This window comes from Mesoplodon mirus, assembly GCF_964341445.2.
Source record: "Mesoplodon mirus genome assembly, chromosome: 12".
Lineage (NCBI taxonomy): Eukaryota > Metazoa > Chordata > Mammalia > Artiodactyla > Ziphiidae > Mesoplodon > Mesoplodon mirus.
In genome coordinates this window covers 38,476,721-38,491,625 of record NC_138988.1, presented here as the reverse complement: position 1 = coordinate 38,491,625, position 14,905 = coordinate 38,476,721, and the positions used below count along the sequence as shown (strand labels likewise).

The window sequence follows — 14,905 nt, the reverse complement described above, 5'->3', positions numbered from 1 at the left end:
GCCCGTGAGCCATGGCCGCTGAGCCTGCGCATCCGGAGCCTGTGCTCCACAACGGGAGAGGCCACAATAGTGAGAGGCCCGCATACCGCAAAAAGAAAAAAAAAAAAAAAAAAAAAAAAAGAATGATCCTGGGACTTCTCTCGTGGTCCAGTGGGTAAGACTCCGTGCTCCCAATGTGGGGGGCCCAGATTCGATCCTTGCATGCCTGCCGCAACTAAGGAGTCTGTGTGCCACAACTGAAAGATCCCACATGCTGCAACTAAAGATCCTGCATGCCATAATGAAGATCCCACATGCTGCAACTAAGACCTGGTGCAGCTTAAATAAGTAAATAAATATTAAAACAAACAAAAAAAGAATGAATCTTGCTCCTGGGTGTAAGAACGAAAACTCTTAAAACTCTTAGAAGAAAACATAGGGAGAAAGCTTTATGCGTTAGATTTGGCAATGATCGTTTAGAGGATATGACACCAAGGGCACAGTCAACAAAAGAAAAAAATAGACAAATTGGACTTCATCAAAATTAAGAACTTTTGTGGTCAGTGAACACTATGAACAGAGTAAAAAGGCAACTCACAAAATGGGAGAAAATATTTTCAAATCACATGTCTGACAAGGGATTAATATCCAGAATATATAGAAAACTCCTAAACTCAACAACAACAACAAAAAACCTGAATCAAAAAATGGGCAAAGGACTTGAATAGACATTTCTCCCAAAAAGGATATACTTAATGGCCAATAAGCACATGAAAAGATTTTCAACATCATTATTGATTAGGGAAATGCAAATCAAAACCACAGTGAGATACCACTTCATACCCATTAGGAAGGCTGTTATTAAAAAACAAAACAGAAAAACAGTATAACAAGTGTTGGTGAGGATGTGGATAAGTTGGAATTTGTATTATTCTGCTAGGGCTGCCATAGCAAAATACCGCAGACTAGGTGGCTTAAACAACAGAAAATTATTTTCTCACAGTTTGGAGGCTGAAGTCTAAGTTCAAGGTGTCAGCAGTTTGGGGTTTTGATGAGGCCTCTCTCCTTGGCTTGCAGAAGGCCATCTTCTGTCCATGTCCTCACATGGCCTTTTCCCTGTGCATGCATTCCTGGTGTCTCTTCCACTGATGCCAGTCCTGTTGGATTGGGGCCCCTCCCTTATGGCCTCTTTCAACCTTAATTACTTCCTCAAAGGCCCTATTTCCAAATACAGTCACATTGGGAGTTAGGGCTTCAGCATATGAATTGGAGGGGGCACAGTTCAGTCCATAACAAAACCATTATGCACTATTTGTGGAAATGTAAAATGGTGTAGCTGCTGTGGAAAACAGTATGGTGGTTCCTCAAAAAATTAAAAATAGAATTACCATATGATCCAGCAATTCTACTTCTGGGTATATATATCCAAAAGAACTGATCTCAAAGAGATATTTGTACACACTTGTTCATTATTCACATTATTCAAATGATGGGAGTAACACAAGTGTCCATAAGTGGATGAACAGGTAAAATGTACACACAATAGAATATTATTCAGCCTTAAAAAGGCATGAAATTCTGATAGATGCTGGAATATGTATGAACCTTGAAGACATTATGGTAAATGAAATAAGCCAGAAAGAACAAATATTGTATGATTCCACTAGTATTAAGAGGTACTTAGAGTAGTCAAAATCATAAAGACAAAGTGGAACGGTGGTTGCCAAGGACTAGGTTAAGAGGAGAGTGGGGAGTACTGTTTAATGGGTACAGAATTTCTGTTTTGCAAGATGAAAAAAGTTTTGTGGATGGATGGGGATGATATTTGCAAAACACTGTGAATGTACTTAATCCCTCGTAACTGTATACTTAAAGATGGTTAAAGTGGTAAACTTAAATTATTTTTTTTAAATGGGTCTTGTTGATTCTCCTTTTCCACTTCCTCTTTCTTACTAACCCTTCTCCCACTTTACCAAAAAGTCACCTTTGCATTTGCAGTCTAACTGAAGTACACTGCCCCAAGGAGGATACCCTTTAGGACACCAGTGTTTATCTCATCCCCCACTGAAGGATATTTGGGTTGTTTCCTTTTTTTTTTTTTTTTTTTTGCGGTACGCGGGCCTCTCACTGTTGTGGCCTCTTCCATTGCGGAGCGCAGGCTCTGGACGCGCAGGCTCAGCGGCCATGGCTCACGGGCTCAGCTGCTCCGCGGCATGTGGGATCTTCCCGGACCGGGGTGCGAACCCGTGTCCCCTGCATCGGCAGGCGGACTCTCAACCACTGCGCCACCAGGGAAGCCCCTCCATTTTTTTTTAAAAGCTATTATGAATAAAGCTGTTGTGAACATTTTTGTAGAGGTCTTTTATTTTCATTTATCTTAGGCAAATACTTTAGAAGTGGAATTGCTGGGTCATAGGGTAATGTTTCTCAGGCCAGTTTCTAAAGTGGTTGTACAATTTTGCATTCTTTTTTTTTGTGTGTGTGTGTGTGTGAACTTTTTATTTTTTTATTTATCTTATTTTATTTTTGGCTGCATTGGGTCTTCATTGCTGCACGCGGGGCTCTCTCTAGTAGCAGTGAGAGGGGGCTACTCTTCCTTGCCGTGCCCGGGCGGCTTCTCTTGTTTTGGAGCACAGACTCTAGGTGCACAGACTTCAGTAGTTGTGGCTCGCAGGTTCTAGAGCACAGACTCAGTAGTTGTGGCACGTGGGCTCAGTAGTTGTGGCTCACGGGCTCTAGAGCGCAGGCTCAGTAGTTGTGGCACATGGGCTTAGTTGCTCCGCGGCATGTGGGATCTTCCCGGATCAGGGCTCGAATCCCCTGCATTGGCAGGCGGATTCTCAACCACTGCGCCACCATTTAAAGTTTAAGGATAGTTTAACATCATTTCAGCCCCAAGACCTTTAATCATTTGCTTTGCTGGATTAAACTGTCTGAAGAATTCCAGCTATTCTGAGGAAAATTTTGGAGGGAACCACTAGATGTTTATACATATCTTTGGCCCCATTTCCACCAGCAGTATATGAGGGTTCTAATTTCTCCAGATTCTTGTCAACTTTTTATTAGAGACACCCTAGTGGATATGAAGTGGTATCTTACTGTGGTTTTTTTGTTTGTTTTGTTTTGGTTTTGGTTTTTTGGCTTATTGAAAGTGCCGAGTCCTAACCACTGGACCACCAGGGAACTCCCCTTACTATGGTTTTGGTGTACATTTCCCTTATGGGTAATGTTGAGCATTTTTCCTGTGCTTATTGGGCTTTTAAAAGTATCATCTTTGGAGAAATGTCTTTTCATAGCCTTTGCCCATTTTAAAAATTGGGTTGTCATTTTGCTATTGAGTTATAAAATAGTTCTTTATGTATTCTAGATACAGATCCCTTATCAAATATGATTTACACAAGTTTTCTCCCATTCTGTGGGCTGTCTTCACTTTCTTGATGGTGTCCTTTAAAGCACAAAATTTTAAATTTTGATGGTATCCAATTGATCTTTTTATTTTATTTTATTTTATTTTATTTTTTTTTTTTTGCGGTACGTGGGGCTCTCACTGTTGTGGCCTCTCCCGTTGCGGAGCACAGGCTCTGGACGCGCAGGCTCAGCAGCCATGGCTCACGGGCCTAGCCACTCCACGGCATGTGGGATCTTCCTGGACCGGGGCACAAACCCTTGTCACCTGCATCGGCAGGTGGACTCTCAACCACCGCGCCACCAGGGAAGCCCCAATTGATCTATTTTATTTTTCCTTTTGTTGCTTGTGCTTTTGGTATTCATCTTATCCACGAAGCCATTTCTTAATCTAAGGTCATGAAGATTTATGCCTGTTCTAAGAATTTTATAGTTTTACCTCTTAAAACATTTAGGTCTTTGATCCATTTGTGTTAATTTTTTTTTTTTTTTTTTTTGGCGATACGCTGGCCTCTCACTGTTGTGGCCTCTCCCGTTGCGGAGCACAGGCTCCGGATGCACAGGCTCAATGGCCATGGCTCACGGGCCCAGCCGCTCCACGGCATGTGGGATCTTCCCGGACAGGGCACGAACCTGTGTCCCCTGCATCGGCAGGCGGACTCTCAACCACTGCGCCACCAGGGAAGCCCTTGTGTTAATTTTTATACATGACATGAAGTAGGGGTTCAACTTTATTCTTATGCATGTGACATCCACTTGTCCCAGTACCATTTGTTGAAAAGACTGTTCTTTCTTCATTGAATTGTCTTAGAACTCTTGTCTAATACACTTGATCCTAAATGTGAGGGTTTATTTCTGGACTCTCAATTCTGTTATATTGATCTTTGTTTATCCTTATGTCAGTGCCACACTGTCTTGATAACTGTAGCTTTGTTTTCTTTTTTTTTAATTGAAGTATAGTTGATTTACGATATCGTGTTCATTTCAGGTATACAGCACAGTGATTCAGTTTTTCGTATATGCACACACACACACATATTCCTTTTCAGATTCTTTTCCCTTATAGGTTATTAAAAAATACTGAGTATAGTTCCCTGTGCTATACAGTAGGTCCTTGTTGGTCATCTATTTTATATATAGTATTGTGTATATGTTAATCCCAACCTCCTAATTTATCCCTCCCTGCACCCCACTTCCCCACTGGTAACAATAAGTTTGTTTTCTATGTCTGTGAGTCACTTTCTGTTTTGTAAATAAGTTCATTTATATCATTTATATCATTTTTTTAAGATTCCACATAGTAGCGATATCATATGATGTTTGTCTTTCTCTTTCTGGCTTACCTCACTTAGAATGATAATCTAAATGTTGCTGCAAATGGCATTATCTTGTTCTTTTTTATGGCTGAGTAGTATTCCATTGTATATGTATATACTACATCTTCTTTATCCATTCATGTGTCAATGGACATATAGGTTGCTTGTAGTTAAGTTTTAGAATCAGGAAATGTGAGTTCCCTAACTTTGTGGTATGTGTTCTTTTCTATTTTGCACATAGTTTTAAACTTAATATATAGTAGTTTATCCTATATAAATTAACATAGCTGTTTCATTTTTTGAGAGTTGCATAGTATTTCAGTAGTACAAATATATTCTGTTGATGTAATTTAAATTTTATAATCTTTTGCTATTACAAACAGTGCTGCACTATGTACCTTTGTAAACATGTCACCTCACATTGTAAGTTTCTAGAGAATGAATTCCTAGAAGAGGAACTAGAAAGTCAGAAGTAATATGCATTTAAAATTTTGTGAATTCTAGTTTATGTAGAAGGAAAACTATGGAAAACTGTAGAATTTTTCCTTATGTTATTGATGTCTAACTTTATCCTGTTTTGGTTAGAGAGGATACTTTGTATGGTTATTTATCTTGTAAAATCTATTGAGGCTTGTTTGTGGCCCAACAAATGGTCCATCCTGAAGAATACCCCATGTGCACTTGACAAGATGTGATTCTGCTGTTGTTGGGTGGAGTGTTCTGTATGTGTCAATTAGATGTATTTGGTTTATTGTGCTCAGTTCTCTATTTCCTTACTTATATACTGTCTGGTTGATCAATTCATTATTCAAAGTGAGGTTTGAACTTTCCAACTGTTATAGAACTGTCTACTTCTCCCTTCAGTTTTTTTCAGTTTTGGCTTCATATATTTTGAGGGTCTGTTATTAGGTGTATAATGTTTATGATTTATCTTCTTGTGATTTTTTAACCTTTAAATTAATATATAATGTCCTTTGTCTTTTGTACCTTTTTTGATTTAAAGTCTGTTTTGTCTGATACTAGTATAGCCACCACAGATCTCATTTGGTTACTATTTGCATGGAATATTTTTTTCTGTCTTTTCACTTTCAACCTATTTGTGTCTTTGGATCTACAGCAAGTCTGTTGTAGACAGCGTATAGTTGGATTATGTTTCTTAATCTATTATGCCAATCTTGTCTTTTGAAAAGAAGATTTTAAAACTTTATATTTAAAGTGATTACTAATAAGGAGGAACTTCTGCCATTTTGCTATTTGTAATCTATATTCCTTATAGCTTTTTTTCCCTTCATTTCTTCCATTATTGCCTTATTTAGTGTTTAGTTGATTTTTTTATAGTGAAATGTTTTGATTGCCTTCTCATTTTCATATGTGTATATTCTAAAGATATTATCTTTGTGGTTACCATGGGAATTACATTTAACATCATATAGTTATAACAATTTAATTTGAATTTATACCAACTTAAGTTCAATAGCATACAAAAACTGTGCTTCTATACTGTTCCTTTCCTTCCCTCTGTCTTTTTTTTTTTAATATATTATCCCATTGCTTCTATTTATTTATTTATGTATGTATGTATGTTTGGCTGCATTGGGTCTGTTGCTGCACGCAGGCTTTCTCTAGTTGCAGTGAGCGGGAGCTACTCCTCGTTGCGGTGTGCAGGCCTCTCACTGCGGTGGCCTCTCTTGCTGCGGAGCACAGGCTCCAGGTGCATGGGCTTCAGTAGTTGGTGGCGCACAGGCTCAGTAGCTGTGGTGCACGGAGTCAGTTGCTCCGCGGCATGTGGGATCTTCCCGGACCAGGGCTCGAACCCGTGTCCCCTGCACTGGCAGGTGGATTCTTAACCACTGCACCACCAGGGAAGTCCCCCTTCCTTCTGTTATTGATGTCACAGATAACATCTTTATAAATTGTGTCCTATTAACCTAGATTAATAATTTTTTAATAAATTTATTCATTTATTTATTTATTTTTGGCTGCGTTGGGTCTTTGTTGCTGCACGCGGGCTTTCTGTAGTTGCAGCAAGTGGGGACTACTCTTGGTTGCGGTGAGCAGGCTTCTCATTGTGGTGGCTTCTCTTGTTGTGCAGTACGGGCTCTAGGTGCGTGGGCTCAGTAGTTGTGGCACACTGGCTTAGTTGCTCTGCGGCATGTGGGATCTTCCCGGACCAGTCTTGAGCCCATGTCCCCTGCATTGGCAGGCAGATTCTTAACCACTGCGCCACCAGGGAAGTCCCCCTTCCCTCTGTTACTGAAGTCACAGATAACATCTTTATAAACTGTGTCCCATTAACCTAGATTAATAATTGTGTTTTATGCATTTGTCTTTTAAATCATGTAGAAAGTAAAAACTGGAGTTAAAAATTGAAGTTACAATAATACTAGCTTTTATAATTGCTCTTGCTTTTTTAATCTTTACTGAAGATCTTTATTTCTTCATATGGCTTCAAGTTACTGTTTAACTTTCTTTCATTTCAACCTGAAGAACTTTTAGCATTTCTTGCAGGGCCCATCTACTGGTAACAAATTCCCTCAGCTTTTGCTTATCAGGAAATGTCTTAATTTCTTACTAATTTTTTTTTTTTTCCACGCCGAGTGGCATGTGGGATCTTAGTTCTCTGACCAGGGATTGAATCCGTGCCCCCTGCAGTGGAAGCGCAGAGTCTTAACCACTGGACTGCCAGGGAAGTCCCTGTTTCTCATTTTTGAAGGAGAGTTTTGCTAGATATAGAATTCTTTTCCTATACCATTTTTGCAAAGGCTGTATTCCTTAAGTGTGATCACTGACACCTGTTCTTTTAGCCTTTGTTCATCTAATGGGTTAACCAAGATTTCCTTGAATGCTAGGAGCTCAAACAAATACAACAAAAATGAACACACCAACAAAAATAAGAGAAAGAAAAACCCACCTCTCTTTGTTTTTGCAGATTGGTTCTGTGCTGGGGCCATTCCTTCAACACTTAGCTAGGCTTGCTCTGAACCTAGAGATCAGCCTGAGGTGAAAGCTTAGAGTCTTCTCAGGTTTTGTCTGATCATGTGTCTGGGTATGCTTGTGGTGTTCTAAATTTTCTCATATACATGGTGCCTTGGAATGTCCTAACTTCCCAAAGTGTTTTCACCCCATCCTCTCCATATCTGTGAGTCTGTAGTCTGCTTTGTAGCTTTTATTAGCAGTGCCTGCCGCTTTTCCCCCCGGAGTTCTGAGTTAGGTAAAACAGAGGCCAGTACCTTGAATCAGTCCTTCAGATAGCCCCCATACAGATTAGAACAGATCTACACAATAGTTTACAAATCAGGTTTCCCTTGGGTTTAGGGAGGGAGCTGAAAACTGGGCTGCCTTCAAGACAAGAACCACTGCCATGCTGGGGTGGGGGTGGGGCAAGGATCAGTAAAAACACCACAAAACTTTCCTATTATTTTGAGGATGACTTTTTCATTTTTTATTCTTTTAAAAAAATATTTATTTATTTATTTATTTATTTATTTATTTGGCTGCGCCTGGTCTTAGTTGCGGCCTGTGGGATCTTTATTGTGGCACGTGGGATCTTTGTTGCGGCATTCGGCATCTAGTCCCGCTGATCGAACCCAGGCCCCCTGCGTTGGGAGCGCGGGATCTTAACCACTGGACCACCAGGGAAGTCCCGAGGATGACTTTTTCTTGATTGAGTGTTCACTTGGTTGTTGTAAAGCTTTGACTGTTTTCTAAAGCTACAACAGAGTTGGTTCAGACTGCTTGTTTTTTGATGTTTCTGTGGAGGAATGAGGCTTTGGAATTTTATAGTCCGCTGTTTTGCTGACATGGGTTGTGTTTTCACTCTCTTGATAGTGTACTTGGATTCACAAAAGTTTTCAATTTTGATGAAGTCTATTTTTTCTTTTGTTGTCAGAGTAAGAAACCATTGCCAAATCCAAGGTCATAAAAGTTGGCCTCTTGGGGAATTCCCTGGTGGTCCAGTGGTTAGGACTTGGCTCTTTCACTGCCTGGGCCCAGGTTCAGTCAGGGAACTAGGCTCCCACAGGCCTCGTGGTATGGCCAAAAAAAAAAAAAAAAAGTTTGCCTCTTTTTTAGTAGCCGGAGCACAGGTCCTGTGATGACTTCTCAGCCTTAGGTTACATGCCCATCTTCAAAGCAATCACTGTGGTGAGGTAATAGACTATTCTTTTTTTTTTTTAATTTTAATTTATTTTTTGGCTGCTCTGCTTGGCATGTGGGATCTTAGTTCCCCGACCAGGGATTGAACTTGTGCCCCCTGCGTTGGAAGCTTGGAGTCTTAACCACTGGGCAGCCAGGGAAGTCCCAGTAATAGACTATTATGGTCGGCCAGGCTGAATAGAGTAGAATCAGCCACACAGACTGAGAGTGGTGTTTATGCTAAGGTGCTGTTTCCAAAAAGGAAGATAGAATGGGTGCCAGAAAAATTAGTAAATATATTATGAAGCATTCTTAGTACATTGAGAAGTTGATGGTGCCCTAGAGTGCACATTTTAAATTTAAAATGTATTTTTCTTGCTATAAATTAATATGTAAATGTTTAAAAGTGACTTCCAAAAGTATACCTGCTGATGTGGTCCCTGATAAGCCAAACAGGAGGAGATTGGTTTAGTCTTTACTTCATGTTCCAATGTACTCATTTTTTGTGGTTTGTTTTGTACAGGTACCGTGATAACCAGAGTTTGGTAGCAAGGATCTACTTATTGGACCCTCGTGACATAGAGATGTGGGGGGATTCTCGATCTGCTAACAGAACAGGACCTTTTCGGTAAGTCTTTAAATTTGAATATTGAAATGTCAGTATTTTAATGATACAGTATAATATTTTTGGCCTACCATAAAGAGGGATATTTTCTAGAAATAGCTCGATTTTTTAAAAATAGAAACTATTTAAAAATTTTCTACTCATTTCTAAAGTGATTGTGAGACTAAATACCCACCGTGCCAAGTGTTTTGTGTTTTAGCATTTTTAAAAGCATTAACAAAATCCCCCAATTTCTAAAAATATTTTTTGTCTCTTTTAGCAAAGTAATACATATTTGATTAATAAGGAAAGCTAGTAAAAAATGTACATAAATATTTATAAATGTATGTAAATGTTTCATTAAATTCAGTAATTTATGTCTAGAATCCAGAGCTCTGTCTTTCCTGTGACACATTGTGTTTCAGCTACCAAAAATAGTTCTGAGAAAGAAAAATTACTCGATGCAATTTTCTAAGCTGCATTTCAATTTTAAGGGTTACTAGGTACAAAGATAAGTGGAGACGGTGGTACCGTTCAGTTGTAAATGTATTATATTTTAGTTTTGTGGGGAGTTAATTTTTTATAGCCAGTATAATAAACACTGATGATGGTATTTAAAAACTTTTGCATTATGTTTACAATTGGAATATGATTGTTATGGCTTTAGTTGGTATATGGCAAAGAAATCTGACCTTTAAGCTATACATTAAAAAATATTTATGCTCCAGGGAGTTCCCTGGTGGTCCAGTGGTTAGGACTTCATGCTCTTACTGCCAAGGGGCTGGGTTCAGTCCCTGGTCAGGGAACTAAAATCCCACAAGCCACGTGGTGTGGCAAAAAAAAAATTTATGTTCTAATTGAAACTTCTGTTACTAGTAAATTTTCTTTTTGATTGGCAGTCTGCAGGATCTTCTTATGCAAATTCAACAGATGTTTTATTATTTTGAAGCTTGGGGTTCCAATGAAAAATTTAGGGAGAGAACTAAGTTTTTTTAAAATCCATATAATATTTAGTAAAACTAGTTTCATGAATAAAGGGGTCTTTACTTTCTGCTTAGCAGTCTTTAAATTAAAGCAGTGGTGGTGATGCTGCTTATGTTTTTCCTTTCAAGATATTAAGGTCTGGATCAGTGGTCAACAACAACAAGCTGTACAGCCTGCAGCTTGTTTTTGTTTTATTGGAACATAGCCCTGCTCATTCATTTACAAATTGTCTGTGGTTGCTTTCGTGCTGCAATGGCAGAGTTGAATAGTTCTGACAGAAACTGCAAAGCCTAATGTAATTACTGTCTGACTCTTTATGGAAAAAGTTTGCAGATCCCTAGTCTAGATTAGTGAGTTTGTACTTTAGCATTTAAAAATCTCTCCTCTTTACTTATATTTATGGATAATTATTTGTAAGTAAGGCTGTTTCCTGTAAGCCTTCAGGAATGTTAGGTAACTTTAGCTCTATTGCATCACTTAAAAATTTTTTTCAGAACATTTTCTCTTTGAATTTATTATTTAAAATTGTATTTCCCCACCTTAATTTTAGTTTACATATAAGTCATTACATGCTATTTTTTAAGATCTTTGACCAGAAAGAGACATAGTTTATATAGCATAACTTTTGGGGGGACTAATTTGGGTGAAAAAGGTATCTTGCAGGAAAATAATTTTGTATTTATTTTAACAACTCATCTTCTTAAAATTTTTTAAAATTTGGTTGAAAATGATATTCATAGCCACTGCTATTTTATACTAATAGAAGTGTTTCTTGAATAGTCTACATAAAATACAGTTCTAAGAACCCTAGTACAGTGGTTACTCTAGATCTCTTTGATCTTCTCCACTTAAGAGGGTAAGGTAATCCTTAGGGTAGTATTCAAAGACACTGTTGGATGTGTTTTGGTCAGAGAACATGTAGATTTAGATACCTCAGCACTCAGCCTGTGAGTGTCTGCTGAGGCTTAAGTCTTCCTGCAAGCTAACTATTGGGATTTTTTAAAATTAATTTATTAATTTTTTGAGTGTGTTGGGTCTTTGTTGCTGCACACAGGCTTTCTCTAGTTGCGGCGAGTGGGGGCTGCTCTTTGTCGCGGTGCACGGGCTTCTCATTGCAGTGGCGTCTCTTGTTGCGGAGCACGGGCTTTAGGCGCGTGGGCTTTAGTAGTTGCGGCGCGTGGGCTTAGTTTTTGTGGCTCGCAGGCTCTAGAGCGCAGGCTCAATAGTTATGGTGCACGGGCTTAGTTGCTCCACGGCATGTGGGACCTTCCTGGAAGAGGGCTCGAACCCGTGTCCCCTGCATTGGCAGGCAGATTCTTAATCACTGCGCCACCAGTGAAGTCCCTAACTATTGGGATTTGAATGATTTTAAATATGGGTGACACCAGAATTAGTGGTAATGTCTTAATTTTAGTGTTATATTGTATTTTTTATGAAGAACATTTAAAGTTGCTTTTCTTATGATGAACCCCATAGATATAACTAATGTTAATAGGAGCTAATGGAAGTTACCATGTTCTGAAAATCCATTAAATATGCATCATTCAACTGTTTAGGTTACTATTGTTAAATTCCTATTACTTTTTGGAAAGGGTTTGGCATCGTAACTGTTTCTCTTGCACTGAGTAACCCAGAAGCAGTTGTCTGTTGAATCTTTCTATAGCAGTGTAGTCTGAGTTCAGAAGGGTCATGTAATAGAACCTGTATATTCTGGAAGGAGAGAATTGAGTTGGACTTGATCTCTTAATACTTTTGTTTTACTGCTAAAAAGCAGGTAACCATTCAGATCATTTCATGTTTTCCTTTTTCATGCCCTTCTCTCCCCTCCCCTTCAAGCTCAGTATCCTAGGTACCTAACTGCCTATTTAAATTCCCTAATCTTTTACCAAAGTCAAAACATATAAAATGGTCTGGAGCTTAAGACAAAGTGAGGAAGTTAGGTAGTATGAAAGATTGGGCCAAGTCTCATTTATCTCTTGAGTTCTGTAAACTGAGAATGTGAATTTAATACTATGTTTATTTTAAAATATATTGTATTACCATAAAAAATTAGATGAGGCATTAGAATCTAGAAAATCAGCTTCTTTTTTTGGGACCTGGTGATAATGCTTGAAGACCTAATGCTCTCTCTAGGTCCCTTTCAGTATTAAGCTCCTGGATGCTGTTGCTTGGTTTAGTCGACTTAACACATGCTTTGTGGCATGATTCATGCTGCCTTCTGAGATACCCTTGAGTAGTTACAATAATAGGACTCAGGTGAGAGCAATTCTAGGCAAAACCACTGTAGAACTAGGATTTAGATGCAGCCAGGACTGATGCTCAGCTGGTGAACACTGGTGTACTCCTAGTGATTTACAGCCAGTGTTTCTTCATTTTGGGCCTGCATCCATTCTGACTGGGTGGTGTCCATACTGTGGCTGTAATCAAATATTTTGGAATGTTACTCCTGTATGCACCAATGAGAAAGACACCTCCTGAAACCTACTGTATAAAATTTACAGTGCATTGATTTTTCTGATGTATAGGAATCATCATGCTGATCTTGGAATTCTAAGTTCCCTGGCTATAGGAAATGGAAATTTTTGTAGAGTGTCACCATTGCTAGCTTATCTGGTGTTGCGGATTTTCCCTGTTGCAGGACTGGGTGAAAGCTTTTTCTGCAGCAGTCATGTTGAAAACCTTGTGTTGACTTTCCTCGTGTTCTGAAATGGGAATATAAAAGTTTACTACGCCACTTCGTCTTAAAATAGCAAAACATTGCTGTTTTCTGCAGATCTAGGACCTTGTTACAGAACTCTGCCAAAAAAAAATGTTTACAGAAGAATGTGCTGAGATTAGAGAAGAATATGCTGGTGTGTAGATTTCAAACTCTCTGGACAATATGAATAACACTGTCTTTGTTTCTACAGTGGGAGCCAAGAAGAAAGGTTTGCTCCCGGGTGGAACAGGGATTATCCTCCTCCTCCCCTTAAGAGTCATGCTCAAGAGAGACACTCTGGCAACTTTCCTGGCAGAGATTCACTTCCCTTTGATTTCCAGGGGCATTCGGGGCCTCCCTTTGCAAATGTAGAGGAGCATTCTTTCAGCTATGGAGCTAGAGACGGACAGCATGGTGACTATCGAGGAGGGGAGGGACCTGGACATGATTTCAGGGGGGGAGATTTTTCATCTTCTGATTTCCAGAGCAGAGATTCATCACAGTTGGACTTCAGAAGTAGGGACATACATTCTGGGGATTTTCGCGATAGAGAAGGACCACCTATGGACTATAGGGCTGGGGATGGTACTTCTATGGATTATAGAGGTAGGGAGACACCTCACATGAACTACAGAGACAGGGATGCTCATACTGTTGACTTTAGAGGTAGGGATGCTCCTCCACCTGACTTCAGGGGCCGGGGCACTTATGATTTAGATTTTAGAGGCCGGGATGGATCCCATGCAGATTTTAGGGGAAGGGATTTATCAGATTTGGATTTCAGGGCCAGAGATCAGTCCCGTTCTGATTTTAGGAATAGAGATGTATCTGATTTGGACTTCAGGGACAAAGACGGAACACAGATGGACTTCAGAGGCCGAGGTTCAGGTACTAGTGATCTAGACTTTAGGGACAGGGATACACCACATTCAGATTTCAGAGGTAGACACCGGTCCAGGACTGATCAGGATTTTAGGAGCAGAGAGGTGGGACCTTGTATGGAATTTAAAGATAGAGAGATGCCCTCTGTGGATCCAATTATTTTGGATTACATTCAGCCCTCTACACAAGATAGAGAACATTCTGGTATGAATGTGAACAAGAGAGAAGAATCTGCACATGACCATACAACAGAAAGGCCTGCTTTTGCCATTCAGAAGGGAGAATTTGAGCATTCAGAAACAAGAGAAGGAGAAACACAAGGTGTAGCTTTTGAACATGAGTCTCCACCAGACTTTCAGACCAGCCAAAGTCCACTTCAAGACCAGAACAAGTCACAGCTTTCTGGAGGTGAACAACAGAGTTCGGATGCTGGTATGTTTAAAGAAGAAGGTGGTCTGGACTTCCTTGGCCGGCAAGACACTGATTACAGAAGCATGGAGTACCGTGATGTGGATCACAGGCTTCCAGGAAGCCAGATATTTGGCTATGGCCAGAGCAAGTCTTTTCCAGAGGGCAAAACTTCCCAAGATGCCCAACGGGACCTTCAGGTATGTTAATGGAGTGGATTGCTTTTTTGAATTTTGCTTTTTCATAAGACTTTTCTGAAGGGTGAAGTGTAGAGTCCAGGACCATTAGTCCTAGGTCTTAACTTTGTACATCCATTAAAAAGCAAGATTTGTATTCAATGTACATCTCTAGAGAAAGGGCCCTCAGTTCAGATCATATTTTTGATGTGTGTCTCTTCATTATTTTGCTTGATGGTACTGATCGAAATGCTTTGGGATAATTTAGTTTGAAAGTATTTGTCTTTGGGAGTTGGTTCTCTCAACTCTTACATAGTCA

At 39.5% G+C, this 14,905-nt stretch overlaps 1 protein-coding gene across 1 annotated transcript in view; it reads left to right on the top strand.

Annotated features, from left to right (window-relative positions):
* Window positions 1-14,905, top strand: part of RBM6 (RNA binding motif protein 6) — a 106,826-nt gene that overhangs the window by 8,762 nt on the left and 83,159 nt on the right. The window contains exons 2-3 of the mRNA XM_082637527.1: window positions 9,358-9,462; window positions 13,332-14,610. Coding sequence (XP_082493653.1) covers window positions 9,419-9,462; window positions 13,332-14,610 — 1,323 coding nt within the window. The 5' untranslated portion in view covers window positions 9,358-9,418. The remainder of the gene's footprint in view (window positions 1-9,357; window positions 9,463-13,331; window positions 14,611-14,905) is intronic.